Here is a 21,056-nt window from a genome sequence, read left to right as displayed (position 1 = left end):
TTGGCATAACCTGAAATGTTAAAATATTTTTTCAAGTATTAAAGTACCCTGTGAAGATCCTTTTATTTCTGAATGTATGTTAAAAAAACAAGAGAACCCTTTGATTTCATGTCAGTTAAGACACCAGAAACAAGTGTCCAACTCTTTCTTTAGAGGGTTTGAATCTATTTTTAATCATAGTCTGTAAATTGGGGAAAGGGTTCTGTTAAGGATTACTGTACATATTCTTCTCAACCTCAAACAGTGTTTCTTTTCATATCATTGGAAGGTTTGTGCAAAGCTGAAGAATAGATGAAGGCCATTATGTAATAACTACATTTTTGGTACCATGATTGTATTGAGTATCGTAGGGTGTCTTTACATGTGCTGGGGGGCATGGGTACTTTTAATTAGAGCAGCTGGCTCTGAGAGCTGCTTGTATTAAATCACTCACAGCATCTTGTGTATTCAGGGTCCTGCTCTTCAAAATGGTGGTGGGGGCACATTAACTAAAGCTTGTTGAATGAACTTTAGTTAAAGTACCCCCACCACCATGTTGAAGTGTGGGGATGCTTAATACATGAGATGGGGAGGCTGCTGGAGTGTGCTAATTAGCATGCTTCAACAAACTCAATTAATCCCTGCATGTCTACAGGCACCCTTACTGTCCTGTTTAATATTAGTTATGTGGAAGGCAGGTTCACTTGAAGTACATCTGTGTTTCTAAGTTTGTTTCCCTTTATTGTGTTCTTCTCCCTTTTTATTTCTTTTCCATTTGCTTCCCAGACTCCTCATGCCTATTTAATTCCATTTATAAAATGTTCAGTAATGAAATAGTTGTGACAATGTGAGCGTTATCATTAGGCTTTAGAGTAAACAACCCTTCTGATATTGGAAGGAAGAGGAATTCACGGTCCTGAGTCTTTGGGCCTTGTTGCACAGTAATTTTAGGCAGCTTCTGGAGCTTTTAACCCCTGGATTGGCTTCACATTAACACTTTCTAAGTGGTTTAAAGAGCTTGTTACTGGGCTTAAAGGTATGCCAATCCAGGGCAGGATTATCTTTAATCTACCTAATTTTGCTCCTGTTGCATTTAAGGTGTAGCCACTCCAGACAGCTTTGCCACCCAAGTTCAAGTCCTCTAGCATCCCAGAATGCAGTGGGCAAATGGGTACACTGGGGTGCAGCAGGGCCCAGCACAGTGCCTCGTCCCCTGGCGACATTGGGCAAAGCGAGTGCCACAGCTCCAGATTGCCCACTGACTGCAATGCCTCCCAGCACCATCTGGACTGGCTCACTGCTCCCATTGTGGGTGCAATGTGCGTTATGGAGGAAAAAAAGGACTGGGCCCTTAGGAGCTCAGGCAGTGGTCTGTGGTTTGGGCAGTGGCGAGGGGCACTATGGCTGCTGGAGATAGCGAGGAGTTTTCTCAGGAGCTCAGCAGAGTGAGGGAGCTTCAGCACTGAGACAGAGTGAGGGAGCTCCAGGGCTGAGGAAGCTCCAGAACTGTAGCTTCTCTGGTGCTCCCTGGTCTTGCTGAAGCTGACATAGTGTCTCTGCACTGAGAGCAGGGCTGTCAGGCTTAAGCCCTGGCAGCCCTGCTTTCAGCGTGGAGCTGCCACAGCTCGGCAAGACCAAGCTGCTTCCCTTGGGGCTCTCTGGTCTTGTGGAGCTGCAGCAGCTCTGCGCTGAAAGCAGTACTCCCAGGGCTTAATTCTGACATCCCAGCTCTCAGGGCAGAGACACTGGGCATGTCTACACACACATTTAAACTGACTTAAATCTACTGCGCAGTAAATGAGAATAGACCAGCATCTACACGTGTAGGTGTTAAAGCGTATTAATGCTGCGTGTGGACTGACTTGGGAATAAAGTTAGTCTCAAGTCAGTCCACACACGGTTTTACTGTGTAGTAAGGCATCTACATGTCCTGTCACTGCACGGTAAGTAATCAGGCTTAAATTTGATACCTGCATGATGCAAGTAACAAATTTATGCTCAAGTCGGCATAAGTCACCATACTTACTGCGCAGTATGGGTGTGCCCATGTAGATGTGTGCTTATACTGTGCAGAAACTTCAGCTCCTGCACAATTAATGTGCATGTGTAGACGCACCCAGTGTGTCAGTTTCAGCAAGACCAAAGAGAACCAGGAAAGCTGCTTCCCTGGGTCTCTGTGATCTGGCTGCAACTGACACTCTGTCCGGTGGGAGCAGCACCCCCCAGCTCCTCCTGCCCCTGCTCACCAAGCCACTAGCGGCAAGTCACAGCTATGCAGGCGAAAGCACAGTCAGAGAAGGAATTTTCACCTTAAGGTATGACTGTTCCTCTAAGCCCAACAACATTAAGCCGATTAACATTTGTGCAGCTTTCAGCATAAGGTGTAACAAGACTCTTTGTTTTAGGTTGTCTGCCAACTCAGAAAAACTTCACTGAATTGGTTTCCATTTGACTACTTTGAGTATCTTAATGACTCTCATGGACAGAAATGCAGTATTTATATATAAGATTTAGCTTCTGATTAATCTAAGTGTCATAAGGGTTACAGATTTTTATGAAATGGGCCAGATTCTGTCAGCAGGTGAGGTGTTTGATACCTGTACTCTTGAGACTAGCCCTTGCTTGCTTCCTGTATCTGTAGAGTGAGTGTAAAATTCTTGTGGCTCTTGGTACATCACACATTGTGTCTCATATCACTTTTTCCTTCTCTTGTCCCCCTCCTTCCTCTCTGTTTGATAATTGTGCTGTTTGTGCTGATCATTTTGTGCAGTTTGCCAGCTCTGAGACTACCCATGTGGGGAAGGTTATTGTTGTTTGCATAGGAATTATTCCTACCAAGTCTCATGTAGGGAAAGAGGCAGAAAGATGCTAAGGTAAAGGAGATGATGAAGTTTACTTCCCAACCTGTTGACCCAGCTCCTTGGTTACCTGTAAAGTATGTGACAGCGATATAAGGAACATATTCACTCATCTAAGCACAAGGTCATGGGAACTGTTACCTGCATGGATGTCCAACTGATAAGCTTCTAGGCCTGTTCTTCCCACTACATAAGCCTGCTAGGTTTATTGTCCTTCCAGGCTTATGTAGTGGGAAGAACAGGCCTAGAAGCTTATCAGTTGGACATCCATGCAGGTAACAGTTTCCATGACCTTGTGCTTAGATGAGTGAATATGTTCCTTATATCGCTATCACATACTTTACAGGTAACCAAGGAGCTGGGTCAACAGGTTGGGAAGTAAACTTCATCATCTCCTTTACCTTAGCAATAGGATAGTTGGTGTGACCGTAGCTGCCAGTTCTGATTTAAAGGAAGAGAGTTCCTTTTCATATAATGATTCTATTCATACAAACAAGTTACTGTAGACATTATTGCTTTGGAAAGCAGTCCTATGATCAGCACCTCCCACCGTGGACGTGTCTTATTAGACTCTTAGATCCCGGCTACAAACAGTCTTTGTTTACCTGAAGGATTAGACTAGAGCAGAGAACAAACATTTGTTGCTTGAAACACACTAGCTTTACAAACATGTTAATTACTTCAACTTAACTGGCAATCAGTTCTCAAGGTTAACCCACCCCCAACCCATGTAGATGCAGATATTACAAAGAATGCCTCCGCTTTAAAACAAACAAACCAAAAATACCCCAAAATGTGTATACAAAAGCACTAATACTTCAGGGCATAAGTCAGCCACTAGCTTACAGGACTTTGAAGGAAACTTCCTCAAAGGGCAAATTATTTGATAGCTGTCCACCACAGAATTTCTTTCCATCCTTCCTCCCTCTGAAGCTGGCTACTGTCGCACACAGTAATGGACTACTGAGCTCATTCAGTGTGACAGCTTCTTTGGGTTTGCCTACCCACAAGTCATACCACTTTAAATCATGCCAGCCTAATTAAAGTTCCACACACCCAAAGATGCAGTAATATTGCTATATATAGGCTTATATCAATATAATTTTTTTCCTGTACAAGAAGAATAAGCTGTATCAGTATAAGCACCTTTATACTAGCCCTAGGGGTTGTAGAACTATTTTAATTAAAAGAAAATCATTCTGCTAGGTGAACATTAAACCTGTATAAAACCACTGTATATACCAGGCCTGGGTTTCTCTGGGAGCCATACTTCATTTAGTGTCATGATCTTGGATCACCACCTGCTGTCTGCCAGAGGAATTTATCTGAATAACATTCCACTGAAGAGGGAAGTCATTCAGTAAATATTGCCAGCTCCATACCTTTTGTAAGCTAGTACTCTTCTACATGGGCTCATCTACATGTAATTTATGCCCCAAGTTAACTAATATTAGAGCTGCATGCTATACTAGACCAGTGTAAACTTGTGTGCTTGGGGCCACACTATAGCTTTTGCTTTAGTTTAACCAAATTTGTTTTTAAACAGTTTCATTTGGTTCAAAAACTGCGCTAGGCAAGCCCTAAGTTGAAGTGGATCTTTGTCTTTAGGCTGTGGACCTGTTGTGCTCTGGACCACTGCCTCAGTTTTGTTTCTAAATGGAATATCAGATTTCTTTCCAGGAATGGATAAAAGTGTATGTAAATGGTGTCAAAGAAGTGGAACTATGCCGGTAAATCAGATGAGTAATACTGGGGAGATGGGAGTTAGTTTGACCCTCTACTTGATCACAGATGAGTAGGGGGTAGAGGAAGGGTAGTAGAGAAGAAGGGCAAGGGAATTTTTGCTTGCTTTGAATTGCAGGATAAGGTACCTTGCAATCCTCTTTTTTTCAAAAGCAGTACATATATATCTAGCAATTGCCAAGCCACTATCGTCCTGGGAGGGTTTATGGCTGCACTGAACTGCCTTTCATATGCAGCAAGTCTAGGGTGGTTGCTAGTGTAGCTGGCGTAAAAAGAGTTTGAAACCTGAACTTCTGACCAGACTCATGAGACAGGGAGATAAGATTGTAGAGATTGGGTAGTCATTGTCCTTCAGGCTTCTCATTTTCACTTCCACGTCTGCTTATAGTTAGAAGAAGGTTTGCATGTCTTCATTGTGTTCAGATATGGGAAGTAGGAAGAAGTAGTGTGCTGAAATGCCATTGTTTTAATTGCTGGGTTTCCTTTCATGTTGTATGTTAATGGAGTATAAGGAGCCCAATCCTGCCAACAACTATATGAGATCTTAGTTCTTGTGTAGTCCTTGTATAGGTGAAAGTTGCACCGATATGGTGGATTACATAATAGAATTAACAGGTATAACTCACTAAACATGTAGAAGTGGAGGACAATTAAAATATGAGATCTTAGTTCTTGTGTAGTTCTTGTATAGGTGAAAGGTGCACCGATATGGTGGATTACATAATAGAATTAACAGGTATAACTCACTAAACGTGTAGAAGTGGAGGACAATCCTACCTTGAACAGGGGGCTGGACAGGATGACTTCTTGAGGTCCCTTCCAACCCAACTATTCCATGATTCTAAAGTAACAGGACATTAATGGTTCTTGCAGGTAATGATTTGAGAGGTATTGCAAATGCTAGTGGGGACAGATCAAGAACGCAAATTCCAGGGAGCATAGGTGTAAAGGAAGAAAATGAGATTAAACTGGAAAGGTACAGATAAGTGCATCTGGAGAAAAACAACCTACATTACAGATATTTTAATTGTAGGGAAAAACCAGGACAAGAATAGTAGTGGAAGCCTTAAGGGAGATTGGAGGCATCAAATTGACTAGGAGTTTGCGGTAATGGGGCAGCCAGGCAGGGCTGTGTGACTTTGATCTGCATAAGTAGAGACACGATGCTACAAAGCAAGGAGGTAATAGTTCCCTTTCTCTGGCTCGGAGATAAGTGTCCAAAAATTTGTATCCAATAGTAGAAATGTGCTGAAAAATTTGAGGAAGTTTTGAACAGGACTAATCAAAACATTATCAAAGGATTTGATGCAGGGGGAAAGATTAAGAGCTAAATATATGTGTGCATTGTCTAAGTAACAATGAAGAGGTTGAAAGGATATAGTTTGTAGCTGGCTAAATAAGGGAGATTAGTTATTTGAGAAGGTAGAAATGCATAACAGCTAGGAGGAATAAAATGAAATTAAGAGGGAAACAATTGTTGAAATGAGATTATATTAGGCTTGTGAGCTAGTGCCCTTATATCATTTTAAAACAAGATTAAACAGTACTATGAATTACATTTAGTGGAGAAGAATCCCGCCTCATCAAACTGATGACCTAGTAGGTTTTGTTAATCTCAAATTAACATTCTGCTCTCCATATTAGCGTTATCATCAACTTGAAGTCTAGTCCATTTTAAAATTAAATTGGAAGCACTGACAGCTCCTACACCTTCCCTGGAGACTGCTTGCCAACTTCTGTAGTTTTACAAATCACAGTTTCCTGTTTTGTTCCTATTTAAAAAATGGAGAAGTCTACCTAGGCAGAGGGAGCTAACTGTACAGGGGAAAATGGTGAAACTGGAGAGAATCAAATGTTGAAAGTAAACAAAGTGAAAACTAAGAGAATTATTTCCCCTCCTCTTTGGCCTAATAAGCAGAGATGAGCTTGTTACAATGGTAGGTTAAAAAAAAAATCTATAGCCAGATGCATGGTTAGATTGGTGGCTTCCATTTAAAAGATTGAGTAGCCTTTATTTAGGAAAAAACTGTAAAAAACCTTATCTTTCTTTTTCTGATATTTTAGATCATGGATGACCAGTGCCTCCCAAGCCTGGGAGGGCCACCAGATTGTCAACGGGCAAGTCCCCCCCAGCCAGCTGATCACTGAGCCAGCGGCAAAACTGGAAGTGCACTTCCAGTTTTGCGGCTGGCACGGCCAATCTCGGGGTGCACATGCACCCGCATGCACTCCCTACGTGTCGCCAATGTTTTAGATTAAGTTAGTAGTTCCCTTGTCTTTGACATTGTTGGGAAGAGGAAGGCATGAATGGAAATTAATGTACGATAAGGCAGCCACCCTTTTGGAGAAAACCATTGTCTTGGATTGAAGAGATGCTCAGTGAATCTACAGTAGAAAAGATTGTAGTCATACTGCAGCAACCACACAGCTGTTTTTATGACACAGCCACAAACAATGCCTAATCCATGTATGCATTAGGTATTTAGCATCGGAATGGCTGCACTGGAACTGGCAGTTGCTGGAAAACTCCTTGTTAATTTTTGTTCCTTAGATAAGGCTTCAAAGTTATGTTCTTGTAGGCAGCCACACACACTCCTGTGCGGCTTGGCGGGCATTGGTTGTCAGTAAATGCAACTCCCTCTTGTTCCATTGGGTGCAAGGCTGCAGCTGTGTGCTGCCAAATGGTAATGAATGCCCTTGCCTTGCCTTTCTTCTCCAGCTACAGATATGCAGTCACATGGGCCTCACGGGACAGGGCCAGATATACTAATGTCAGAATGATTTTGGGATTCAGCCAGTGTCTGAATGACCTGGTGTTGGCTGGAGGTGCATGGAATTTACCATTGTTTCATTTGCCCTGAAACAAGAGCTGCAGGCCCTTGGTAAATGGCTGGAAAGGCTCATCTCATTTCACTAGAGCTCTCTTCAGTGCCTGCATATTCTTGGTGTAACATCTACCTTAGTTACCCCTTGGTGAATCCCAACTGATCTCCCTCTGCTTCATGTAATGATAGTATCTAAAGGACTGTTTCCCCTTTTCCATTGAGCTGAACATAGCAGTGTCACAACAGAGTCTTCCTACATCATGGCTGGAATCACAGCTGAAATGTAAAATCAGGGTTACAGTACGCTGACAAAGTTGAGACTCCTTCACAGCAGCCTGTCGTATCTCCATTCCTTGGATTTCTCTGTTAGGATGGCAAATAAAGCACTGCAGCCGTTCAGTCTTTTAATGCCATCACTTGAGTCATGAACTTTTCTTTCTTTACTGTAGGTGACTGAATTTTTCCTAGTTACTCTACTCTTTCCCATTCCTGAGGGTTTGGCAGTGCCCATAATGATGGTTTCCCGAAGTGCTGTGGCCCTCTTGTGGCATGGCAATGAGGGATTTTTATTCTCTTTGGGGGTATCTTTTGTGTGGTGGAGTATCTTTTTAATAGCCATCCAGTTGGCATCAAATGCTCTGAAGCAGTGTTAAAAGCTGCTAAAAAGCCTATTGTCCTAGCACAGAGATCTCTGTGGGATGCCCTGAGCAGAGGGAGGAGGATAATTAACGCCTTGTTTGAAGGTAGTGATGCTCATGATTGGGAGAGAGTGAGTGCTACAGGCCTATGTTTTCAAATTCCAGTTCCCACAGCTCCTGTCTGTCTTCTGACTAGCAGGCAAGGTGCATAAAGTCCATCAGTTGAGTGTCTGTTTTGCTTCCATTTAGTACCACCAAAATGAAGGGAAAGGGCCATTTTTATGCTCTCTTATTGGCATGCAATAGAAATGAATGGCACACCAGCTGCAGATGCTTCCTCAGCCTGATGAAGGGTATTTATACCCGAAAGCTTGCAAAGAAGTTTTCCAGTTATTTGGGTTGGTGTAATAAAAGATATCAGATTTACCCAAAGAACCTTGTCTACCTATGTTCTTAGACCAACATGGCTACAACCTGTACCCCTAAATTGACATGAGATTTCTTGCAGACAGAACCACAAGGAGGATCTGGCTTCTCTCAGCAGTTAATGGTCCAGGAGAGGTGAAATGTGCCAGTCAAACAAACTGACTTTTGGAGGTTGGTTAGGACAAATGCCAGAGGCAATGAAATATATGGAGCAGCCAGGAAATGTTGGATGGAGTTAGGTTCTTTAGTTTGGAACTGAGGAAGAAATAGAGGTCAGTCAAGCATAACAGGTATGCCTTGGTACAGTTAAGGCATCTTCTGTGATGTGAGGGATCTGTAGGTCATAAATCCCTAATCTGGCCCCATCATCCTACCCAGTAATGGGAAAGCTGTTGAGAAAGCTTATAAAAAAAATGAGGAGTTGAATCTTTACGGGGATAGAGTGTGTTCTTTTTTATGTAGAGCATAACAGAGCGCTGTCTAGTAGTGAAGTGACTGGAATGCCAGTCTGAGCTGAATCAGACGCTTGCTTTTAGGCTGGGGGTCCTGGTCTACCTTTTGTTAACATATTAAATACGTTTTTTTTCCTTTCACCTTCTCCAGGGTAACCAGGAGCCAACAGCCACTCCTGATGCAATGGTGCAGCCGTTCACCACAATCCCATTCCCACCACCCCCACAGAATGGGATCCCCACAGAGTATGGGGTGCCACACACTCAGGACTATGCAGGCCAGACCAGCGAGCACAATCTGACACTCTACGGAAGTACGCAGGCACATGGAGAGCAGAGCACGAACACGGCCAGCACGCAAAATGGATCTCTTACGGTATGCCAGACCAAGTGGGAGAATGATGAGGTGTCATTTGTGTAGAGGTTTACACAAAAATATCCTAGATTAGGTTGTCTGCTAGCTCTCTGACACATCCCTAATGCCTCATAAGAGTGTAGTATATCAGAGCGGGGTTTCTTGAGCCCAGCAAAGAGAATTGTGAAAGCCAGCAGCTCTGGATTCCCCATGCAGTACTTTGTCCCCTGTGTCACATCAAGGAGCAGAACTGATTTGGTAGTGGTGGTAGTTCTGAAAGTTGTTGTTTATGTGGGGCCTGGAATAAGACTTGGGGATGTCCAGACCCACCTTCACAAGACTGTTGACTACTCTTGAGTTACTTGGCAATTGGGTAAATAAATAAAAAGCACCTTTACTGAATGCAGGTCCTAAAAGGCTGAAAGTAGGAACCAAGACAGAATGAATAGAGAAGATATATGTGTAATCCTAGTATCCCCTCAATTTCAAGGAGGTGGTGGAGTGGGGAAATACTTTTGTGCCCATTAGAAAATGGCATGGTGCAGTGGGGGGATAGGCAGGAGGAGACTTCAGCTGCTATGCAGCCGCTTACTTAAAAAAAGACTTTCACCTTCTTCCTTTTTCACATTTGTCTTCCTGTAGCCCAGAACTGGGCAACATGCTGGCAGATTATCCCAGGGAAAGCTTTATCTACCCCTTAAGCCACTTGTTAAGACTTAACTTCCTAATAAAGAGTCTTATGGTGAGAGCCTTTGGTACACAGGGGTGGATTTAATCTGCTAATGCTTTCAATTTTCCTTGTAGTTTGGTGCTTGGCTCATAGACATTTTTTCCCCTTCCCTATAATCACTGAGTGAATTTAGTGCCAGTGATTGGAAGGGCTGATAGTGCCAGCTCAAGTAAGGATTGATTCATAGTATGTGGTACCGCTTTCTTTTACACTGGGAAGTTGGCAACTTTGCTCATGACCTTGGGAGATGTTTGGTGTACTGGTGTTCTTCACAGGAACTTTAGTATCTTGTGACTGTTTAGAAGTAAACGGTGTAGCCCAGGAAAGTGCACAGAGTGCTTATGGAGCAGTTCAGCATCTTCCTATTCCACAGGGCCAATGCAAATTAAGTCAGAGACCAGGCTGTAAGGGAAACCTAAGGGTGACACAAGGCAGTACAGAGCAATGTAATAATCCTTATGACACTGAGTTGTCCTTTCTCCCGTCAGCTCAGCAAGCGCAACACAAGAGCGTGGCAATACAGAACAATACCGAGCGCAAAATACCAGTTCAGTGATGGAGGTGGATGTTTGAAATAAAGCGTACATCCCCTGCATGGCAGCACAGCATGCTCTGTAGCATGTCAGCTTTTTCCACGTGTTTATGTTCCCATCTTGGTCCAGACATTAAGGCTGTTTCTTTTTAATGGAAATGATGCGAGCCTTGACCTTGGACACAAGCTGCTGCCAAGCCTCCTGCTCCTCTTCCATATTAGGAGCCAGCTCCATCACGCTGCAAGAAAGAGCTCTGCCTTTCATCAGCTAGTGCAAGCTCCAAAGGAGCCGAAAGAGCGAGAATAGGGGCTTGAGTATGTGCGTGCTAGCGGGGTGATGTGTTGGTGCTTGGTAGCCAATGAGGAGAGAATAGAAGCCCATCTGTGTGGGAGGGAGTGTTGCTGGGAGACTGTGGAGAAGCAGAAGTGTTGCCAGGAGGCTATGGAGGGAGCGTGACTGGGAGAGATTAGATGATAAATAGGTTGGATAGCATGTAACTCTTGTACTGCCTGTTGGGAACAGGTGGACATGTCTGCTCTAACCACTTAACATAGTTAAAGATGTGCAGGGAGACGCTGCAAAGTTGAGTGCATGCAATTGTGGCTAGCTAGGAAAGGGTGAAGGTACATATAAGCACACTTGTGATGATTTTTTTGGCCTGGATTATTTATCCTGAGAGTATCCCGGGGTGATGAACACAGAAATCCAGTGAGGAAGATAGCTGAGGGATTTTCTAGCTTTAGGCCTTGGATCTTTCTGCGTTCATGTTCCTTTTTCCTCTCATTGTGGGAGGCTGTTCTGCTTCCTCTGGTATTTGCTCTAAACTTTAAAAAAAATCTTTTCTCAGCATACTAAGCAGTGAGGTGGGGACCGAGAGAAACTCACTGTTACAAGCAGGAGGCTTGACAGTTCTTATAGACCAAGGCTTTTGTTAGAGTACAACACATTATGTAGATTACCCCATTTTGAGTACTGGCACAGCTTGAATCATATGCCTGTCCATCACATGTCGGTCAACTTATATGTGTTTAACATACCAGTTAGTTGCATCTGTCCAGTATGTACTGGTACTCTTCTGTTTTCACCCTATCTTCTGGCCCACTGTATTCATCTAGCAAATATGGTGTACGGTTGTTTTAGAGCTCCTGATGGCTTCCTTCTTACTACTGTGATCAACAAGAACAGCTGCCGCCTTGTGTGCGAGAGTGAGATCCCAGAACACACAGGTCGGCAGATTCCCCTGCTGTTGAGATCTGAAGTCTGTGCTGTTGAGGGGCACTTCAGGAATTCCTTTCACCAGACAGAAAGAGGCATCTCCCTGCTTTTAAGATCAGAGCTTGCGCTGATGTCCAGTTGGCATCAGACAGTGATATAGCAGAAGGCTAGGAGGGACAGAAATTGCAATTTCTGTTCTCCTGCCTGGCAGAAGCTGGAATCATTGGAGCAATGATACATTAAGAATATATAAGGGGTCACTTTAGATTGATTTGGGGCAGTCTATCAGACTGGCAATAGCCTTGTGAAGTAATGTAATGGGAAGCACCTTTAGTACACTGGCACACGTTTCTTTCCTTACAAGCGAAGCCAGATGGTGTGGTTTGAAGAGGATAATAGTGGCAAAATCAGTTAATTAACCCTGGTCTGGACGTCTGAATTCAAATGCTGTATCAGCACTGATCTCAAGTAACATAACTTTGTGAGCTGAAGTCCACACCGTATTGGACATTTGTCTACATTGCCAAACCTCTGGCATGATTGGTGTGGTCAGCCAAGGAGCAATGTAGGGCTAAAATAATGTGGGTTCTGTAGGTTAGGAGTCAGCTAGGGTTCTGGATGGGGGAAAGTTGCACAATAATTGCTCATATTATGCCATATTTATATTGGTCCCTCACTTTTTTTAGGCTTAAACCTTGCCTGCTTGGCTTTACTTCCCAGCATTTGAGGTTACCAGTCCATTCCAAAGCAACTGACCTTTACTCCCATGCCGTGCAAAAGGGGAACGGATATGGGCAGGGGACACCAATCTAAACATGACTTAACTGAACAGCCAACAGCAGCCAGTCCACTTAATGTACTGGTGCACTCTATCTCAGTTCTTGCCAGAGCTGTGTCTCCTACTACCATATTTTTTTTGCATATAACCCACACCTTTTCGCCCCCAAAACCAGTTGGTGGAAATCAGGGTGCACGTTATATTTCAGAAATGGGACTCCTCATGGGTCTGGAAACTTGGCAGCAGGAGAATGGTGGCAGTGTTAATTACCACAGCTCTAGGAACCGTGGCACTGACAAATTTCTGGACCCATGGGGGACCAGATGACACAACCCCATGTGCTGGATTGGGCGAGTGCATGTTAATCCACATTTGGACCCTGGTGCTCATGGTTGAACCCAGCAAACCAGATCTGTGGCCAAGTGCTGCATTGGGTCCAGGGCTACCCACTGGGTTGGACCCAGCACGTAGCCCCAGACCCAAAGCACTGGATAGGGCCAGTCTGTGGGGTCAGTCCTTGGCTGGATCTGACCCATCCCTGCACCAGAAGGGGAAGGTTTGCAGGGCTGGTTCTTGAAGCCAAGCCACAACTGCTGCTTCCTGCCCACCCCACAGGTCCTGTGCTCCTGCAGCTGAAGAGAAGGCAGCAAATGCAACAGCCTGCAGCCCTGAACTTTGGGCCAAAGTATCTTTGCCTTGGATTGCCATACAACTGCAGGCTGGGTCTTTTCTACTTTGTGTGGGGGTGAGAGGGGAAGGGACGGGGAAGGAGATGAGAGTCGACTGACTTCACGAGAGGCTGCCCCTTCCAGCTGAGTTGTTGTGCAAAGCCAGATGCTGTCAGGACAGTTTTAGATGAAGCTGCCTTGCCTATTTCCCTTAGCTGCTTGTAGTTAGTTTCTTACCTAAGGTAAGACCTTTGTGGATTCATGCTGCCTCTCAAAAAGAGGGTTCATATTATATTCAGAAGCATGTTACAGTATTTGTGAGAAAACGTGGTGTTTTGTCAGCTTACATTGATGCATATATACGTAATTGAGAGCCCTCAGTCTGAGACACCGTTCAAAAACAGAGAGGTTATTCAGAGGAAAGATTAACCTTCTAGTGAACTTAAGCAGTTTGTCTGATAGTAGGAACATTTTGTTTTCTACTGTAAAATGAATAAAATTAATGGGAGAGATGAGTTTAAGTAGAGGGAAGCATATGTGTATAGAACTACAGATTATAACTAGAGGTATAGATTTACAGACATAAATAGATGTCATTTACTTTACATGAGAGTTCTTGATGCAGAGTTATAAATGGCAGGTGTTGACAACTTGGTTTTACATTATGTCATGAACCGATACAGTACAATATCTATTTACAAACACCAGTGTCTCGCATAACTCTCTGACATCCTGTCACCAAAATACATTTAGTTAATGCAGCACATTCTCCAAAGGAATACAGATTTACTGCTTTGTTGGAGAGTGAGGTATCGCATTCAGCCAAAATCACTTGTCCCATTCGGCAGAGGGACAAGAATAGAGCTCTTCAAACTTCTGGGAGTGTTAGCTGCTTCTAAACATGTTTTTGATTAAGAGGTGAAACCAAGGTTTTCCTAGGACAAGCGTTCCCAACCTATTGTATAGCATGGACAGCATTTTAACAGAATTTCATGGTTGTCTTTTCTGTTTACGAGGAAACATAGACCCCTCCCCTTGGTAATCTGATAACATCCCTTTGGTAATTAGAGCAATTGCTTATCTACAAAATCTAACATTAAGAAAATATTTAACGTGTATATTAGGTGCCTTTTAATGATGTTTAATAGGTGGATGTAAGGAAGAGCCATCATCGCCTTGGCTGCTAGCTCCTTATGGACTGCTGGTGGTTTACAGACCTCAGTTTGGAAACTGCTGTCTTAAGGCAAATACCTGAAATTTGGAGGTTGACAGGAGGGACGTGATCTGACTGTGAAGCAGTTTAGTTCAGGTTTCAACACTTGCAAACCGCTGTTTAGTATCTAATGGGGGCAGCCATCCTCCCTTCTCTGCTTGTCAGAGCATCTGTATTTCATAAGGAGAGGGAATTGGAACCTTTCATGGAGGTCCTGGCACAGTAACCATCAAAAGAATCTCGTCAGGATGTATCATATCAGCATTGCAAAGAAGAAAAAGTGTGTGAATGCTAGTTAATTTTTTTCATTCAGGAAAAAAAGAGTAGACACATCTTCAAATGTGGCTGAGTGCCTGAGGAATTGCATTTATATATCCCTATTGGCAACACTGATAATTGAGCTTCCTGTTTTGGAGCAAAATAAATGCAACTAGAAAAGATTTAATTTTAAAAACAAAACTTGTTACTGTTGAAGGATGTTGATTGTTCCTGCATTTCTCTGTCTGCAGAACACATAGTATAGGAAGCACAAGGTTTCATACGCGATGCCCCTACACATTGCACTTCAACCTTACCTTGGAAAAGGAGCCTGTGGGAGTGAGAGAGGTTTAATATCCATGCATCAGTCCTTGACCCATTCTTCTATTAAATTAAATTGCTTACTGGGGTACCACTTAATGCCTGTTACAATGATAACTTTTGTATTTTGACACCTGCCCAATCAAAGCTAAAAGGAGACTGTTCCCTTTCTTCCTTTGTTCCCCCAACCCCTTCATTCCTATTAGGTGGGTCATAATCGGCCGGTTTTCCACATCATTCCTTAAGCTCTTGATCCTACCAGTTCCTGGATGTTGACCCAAAACAGAACTAGTGGAGTCAGTTGTATAGATCAGTCCCTACAAGCCACCCAAGTCTCCTCTGGATACAGGCAGGAATAGTTAACATTTTTCTGTCTGTCTGTTAAAGACAATCTACCCAAATTATACCCTTTTAATTGGGCTCCTCAAGATTTTTGACATTCTGTTTCCAAATGTTTTAATTTTCTATAACTTGCATCTGAAGCAGTTCCAGTTCTGAAAAGCAAGCGGGGAACAGAAACATAATGTACTTTGTTTTCATAGGCTTTATGCTAGCCAACATCTTGCTCCTGGGCATAACAGGCATAGACAGGGCTGATGCTGCTGTGAGCTCAGCCAACATGGATCCCCTGCCTCTCCAATATCCTAGGGGAAGACTTTTCTTGGGTGTGTGATCTGTGGACCTCCCTGCTCACTGATTACCTCAAAACACAGCAGGGCAGGTTGTGGCCAAGAGCCCGGTGTCTGGTGTGTGGAAGAATGACATCACCATCTAGATCGGTGTGTATTATACTCAGTTGGGGATGCAGGACAGATCTGATGATATTGTTTTAATAGAGTGTTTATGTCATAGTGCAAGTAGTCTTATTGCATCGTTGCAGGACCCTGAGACCTGAGGAATTGATGCTGAACTGAAACTAGGCAATAGTAAAGTACATACAAGCAGAGGCAGAAGTCAGTTCCTTACTTTGGGGTGTTAATGTCAGGCCAAAAGGGAAGAAGGGTGGTAGGACTTGGGGATGGAAAGGAGAGGCTGATTGGTTGAAATATGTGCTTTTATCTGTCATTCAGTTAGGTTAACTTTGGGTTGCCAGTCTCTATTATATGCAGCCTGTAAACAGGCTATAGGCCCTTTCCTTTTCATCTCCTGCCTGATGAATCAAGTCAAGAAATGACCACAAAAGGAAAAATGAGACCCAAGGAAGCCATTTCTTCTTCAGCTGCAGCTGAGTATCTGGCAATAGACAGATGTACTAAGCCAGTCTTAGGCTGGTTAAAAGTTTAAACTATACCTTAGGGTTGCTGTAGCTAAAAGTTGGGGGGGAAAAGACCTTTTACACTGTTGAACTCATCCCCTTATAAGTGCTGGTTTGTTTCCAGAGAAACAATCTATGTGAGATTAAGCTAGTACTGAAATAGCTGGAAACGATGAGCTTTGGGGCTTTTTCTACAGTCTCGTAGATAAGGATTAACTGAGGTCTTTTGCATTTCCCCTTTTGTCTCTCCTCTTAGAAGGCTTGTCTTGCTGTACATATCTAGTGTGCGGTAAAACATCGCTTCTTGCATGAAAGCAGCATCTTGCCATACGCAGGTGCAATTGTGAGTTTTTGTATAGGCCACTGTATGATATATCACATCTTTAGGGAGACTCGAGTTCTGGCCTCTTTAGACTGTTTATTATATTCATCTTCTATCCACTTGGTCATAGCCTTTCGGTTTCCGTTCTTAAGGAAGCAACAAACGTCTTCCTATGATGCTAAAAGCAGCTCCGAGTCCTTAAACGTGTACTGACATGCTTTGCTTTACGTAATCTGCACCTTTCATGATTGGGGGTGAAAAGGATGGATAGAGTGCACATGTCTGGCAGAGCATGTGTCCACTTGTAGGATTTACCATCTGTGATGAGAAGTTCAAGGCTCGGAAATTTGAATTAGTGTGACTTCAGAGTGTGCTTAGACACTGAAGAGAGATCCCTTTCAAAGCCTGTGCAGTACCGGGAGGTTAATGATTTCTGGGGGTTGTTTTGGAATGCTGATTCCTAGGCACCTTATGCAGCGGTGATGGATGAGCTGCCACGTGTTCTGTCCTTCTTGGGCAGATTTGCCCTGGAGAACAGAAGACTCCGGTAGGATCATAAAAACAAAACTGCCAAATAGCATGGTGTGATCTGATCACAAGCCAGCTGCATTAATTCTTCCTCCTGGTGTGTACCATATGCATGTTTGAAGATGTATTTTTTTCATGGGAGTGTGAGGAAAAGGCAGCTTTTGGATTTGATCAGGTGAATGATTGTCAGGATGTTCTTGTGCATTTGATATTGAGGAAATGGATGAATCTTGACCAGATGGATATGGCTTACTCTGTTAGGTCTGCTGGGCTCATATTGCTCTTTTTCATCTTCAGTGCAACTCTTGAGTAGAGGTGTTTACTTTGCCGTATCATTCCACTCATTCCTTTCCTACCACTCTATACCAAATGGTTCAGATACATTTATATTGCTTACATTGCCTGAGTGAAGCGAAATGGAAAGCTGCCATTGTTTTGCACAGCATGGCAAGACCTTGGTGTTTCCTCTTAGCATGCTCATTAATCCTGTACAACTCATATGAGGTCCAAGTCATATCTGTAAGGGAAACTTTCAGCTGAAAAATCCTCAGTACTAATGGTGCCCATTTTTATATAGCACTAGAGATGCTTTTTAGATTTTCAGGAGTTTCCCATGCTTCTGCTGCATATTGTGCAGGCTAGTCCCAGCAAATCCAGTCAGTGGTGGGGGACTCCCTGTTTTTGCTTAGGAGCATCTCTTTATTCATTTGCCAAACCAAATGTATATCCAGAAACAGTAAAATGCTTGTCTTGAACTACTGGTGTCTGGATGTATCCTTGCAATTCTCTAGCACTGGCTGACTCTTGCATTTGCTTGCACTTTGAGTTGCCACAGAATCTCGCATTGCTTTTTCTGTAAATGAAGGGGAGAAGAGTCAATCTACCACATGAGAAAATGAAATGGAGCTTTAAAAAGTTACTAAACAGAGCATTAATCCAGTTCATTTTAGGCAGGTGAAAAAGGTGGAGTGAACGGACACTCTGGCAAATATCCTAGCTTGCCAAGCCCAGTCTTTTTGAAAGAAATACAGCAATAAAACTGAACAGATGATTATCTATTTCCCTATGCTGTTGCTGGCATCCAGTGTTGGTGAGCACATGTTTCAAGACTTAGGGGACTGGGGAAGCATTTCCCCCAGGCTGAGAATAATAGTCCTGATAAGGCTTTTGGAAATTTTCTGGAAGAGAGTAAATAAGTCTGGATACTTCAGTTGCAGAGTTAAAGCCTTGTGCCAACACATCTTCATTTGTGCCTCAACATAGTTTATGATGCGAAACAGGGGAGGGGGGCATGCACACACATACTTCAGCTGTGCCCAAAAATGACAGCATTTGTTTCTTTTTTCAAAACAGACTTTAAATGCAACTAAAATAAATTAGCCATAAAAGACCCATAGACCTTTTGCCTGTAGGTTGTCCTTTTTTGTATGGGTGCTGTTTACATGTGGCAGTAATCTGGAAAGAGCAGGGGCAGAGCTGATGCTTTTTAGCCTGGGGATGCATTGCTGGGATTGGCTGGCTGAGAAGTTACACTTTAGTTGTAGGATTTTGAGTATTGTCTGAATACCTGTCCCCAAAGGCTCAGAGCTGCAATTTACTACTTGACAGCTTCAGGACATAAGGCTCACCTCTTCATCATAGCCTTTTCCCAGGAGTGGCCAAAGAGAGAAGGAAAAAAAAGGGAAAAGGAGAGATGATTTAAAAAAAGTAAGTAGAGGAGGAGTAACCTTCTATTCTAGAAATGGTGACGGAGAGGAAGAAGATTATGATCCTCTTACCCATGGGTAGGAGGGGGAGAACAAAAGAGGCATTGTTAAACTTCGTTAGCTTTATCAAACCTGTGAAATTCTCAGATACCATGGTCATAAGTGCAGTATAAATACCTAGGAAGAGATAGGCAAAATCATGAAAGGAATTTGAGAAATTTCTTCTTACTTACTTTGTCTTTCTGATTTCAGCAGACAGAGGGAGGGGCACAGACAGATGGACAGCAGTCACAGACACAGAGCAGTGAGAATACCGAGAGCAAGTCCACTCCAAAACGACTTCATGTGTCTAACATTCCCTTCCGCTTCCGAGATCCTGACCTTCGACAAATGTTTGGGGTAAGTTACTGAAGCCTTTAAAGAATATGAGACTCGCAAAGATGGAGCATACAGTGATAATATGTCCATGGTAGGAAATAGGTGTGGTAAAATACCAATTGCCTTGCTCAAGGTAGGGTGGTTTACCCTAGCTTGATTACGCGTGTGAACACTACAAATGACCTGTTCATGTTAGGATGGTCTCATGTGTTAGCTACCAAATGGTTAAAAGCAAAGAACCTTCTTAGTGTCGATGAGACTTAAAAGTTTAGATGGACTTTGCTCTTCAGACTGTCTAGCTGGCAGCCAGTACAAAGTAGCATTGGCGACACATAGGGGGTGCATGCAAGTACACGTGCACCCCCCTGAGCTTGGCAGTGCACCCTCTGCAAAAAGGTGCTGGCGACACTGCTGGTGGTGCCTGTGGGTGGTAGCCACTTGTCACATCCCCCCTCGCCACCGATACTGCTGGCAGCTGTTGGCTGCCACCGCCACTGCTGGCAGTGTCTGTGGGTGGTTGTTGACATCTGGTCAGTGCGCCGCCGCGCGCCCCCCCCCCCCGCCAACAGTGTTGTGGCTGCCTGCGGGAGCTTGCCACTGCCATGTTCCACTGCCCGCGGGAGCTCGCTGTGTCCCCTGCCCCCCAGTCTCCTGGGGCACACAGCATTCATGTCAAGTAGAGTGCCCCAGGGGTCTGCCCTGCGGCTGGTTCTGTTCCATATCTTCATCAAGAACCTGGCAGATGGGATGGAGTACAACCTCAGGAAGTTTGCAGATGACACCAAGCTGCAGGGAGTAGTAGATGCACTGAAGGGTAGGGTGAGAATTCAGAGAGGCCTAGACAAATTGGAGAATTGGACCAGAAGAAATCTCGTGGGGTTCAGTAAGAAAAAGTGCAAAGTCCTGCTGTCGGATAGAACAGTTCCAGCAACTGGGACCAACTGACTAGGACTGACTGGCTAACCAGCAGCTGTGCAGAAAAGGACCTGGGGGTTACAGTGAACAATAAGCTGAATATGAGCCAACAGTGTGCCCTTGTTGTGAAGAAGGCTAACAGCATACTGGGCTCCAGTAGTAGGAGCATTGCCAGCAGATCAAGGAAAGTGTTTATTCCCCTTTATTTGGCACTGGTGGAGGGCAACCAAAATGGTTTGGGGACTGGGCACATGATTTATGAGGAGAGGCTGAGGGAACTGGGCTTATTTAGTCAAGAGGAAAGAAGATTGTAAGGGGATTTAATAGCAGCCTTCAAATATTTGAAGGGGTTCAAAAGAGGATGGAGCTAGGCTGTTCTCAGTGGTGGCAGATGACAGAACAAGGAGCAATGGTCTCAAGTTGCAGAAAGGAATGCTGGATATTAAGGAAAACTTTCTCATGAGGAGGGTAGTAAAACACTGGAACAGGTTACCCAGAGAGGTTGCGGAACCTCTGTCCTTGGAGGTTTTTAAGACCTGGCTAGACAAAGCCAGGCTGGGATGATGTAGTTGGGGCTGTCCTGCTTTGAGCAGGGGGTTAGACTTAGAGGTGCACTGATACATGGTCCGATATTGGATTGGCACTGCTTTAAAGAAAATTGACTATATCAGAAATTGGCATTTTTTGCCTGATGCAACTGATAATGTGGCTGATAAATGCCCCATGCATGTGCACAGCCACAGCATGCACGGGGCCAGGAGCACAGCCCAGCAGTTTAGAGAGCTGCATCCAGCTGGTAGGTCTGTTGTGGTGGAAGAGGAGGGGGAAGGGAAGGGGCGTGAGGGGGAGCAGATCAAGGCCCCTGCGGTGACAGAGTGAGTGGGGCCCAGCCTGGCTGGGCAAGGCGCATGACAGAGCCATGGTTCATCTGGGGGGTGGCTCCTGCTGCTGTGCGCATCC

General features: G+C 44.0%; 1 protein-coding gene across 5 annotated transcripts in view; it reads left to right on the top strand.

Moving 5' to 3' along the window:
• Positions 1-21,056, top strand: part of RBFOX2 (RNA binding protein, fox-1 homolog 2) — a 255,627-nt gene that overhangs the window by 174,011 nt on the left and 60,560 nt on the right. For 4 of the 5 annotated variants that reach the window (XM_019544824.1, XM_019544826.1, XM_019544825.1 and 1 more), the window contains 2 exons: positions 9,073-9,297; positions 19,056-19,202. In XM_019544824.1, coding sequence (XP_019400369.1) covers positions 9,073-9,297; positions 19,056-19,202 — 372 coding nt within the window. The remainder of the gene's footprint in view (positions 1-9,072; positions 9,298-19,055; positions 19,203-21,056) is intronic. The other variant, XM_019544828.1, reaches the window with a different exon arrangement.

This window comes from Crocodylus porosus, unplaced genomic scaffold (assembly GCF_001723895.1).
Source record: "Crocodylus porosus isolate Cpor-Errol unplaced genomic scaffold, CroPor_comp1, whole genome shotgun sequence".
Classification (NCBI taxonomy): domain Eukaryota; kingdom Metazoa; phylum Chordata; order Crocodylia; family Crocodylidae; genus Crocodylus; species Crocodylus porosus.
The sequence above is the reverse complement of the archived record's forward strand: the minus strand, read 5'-3'. Positions and strand labels throughout refer to the sequence as shown.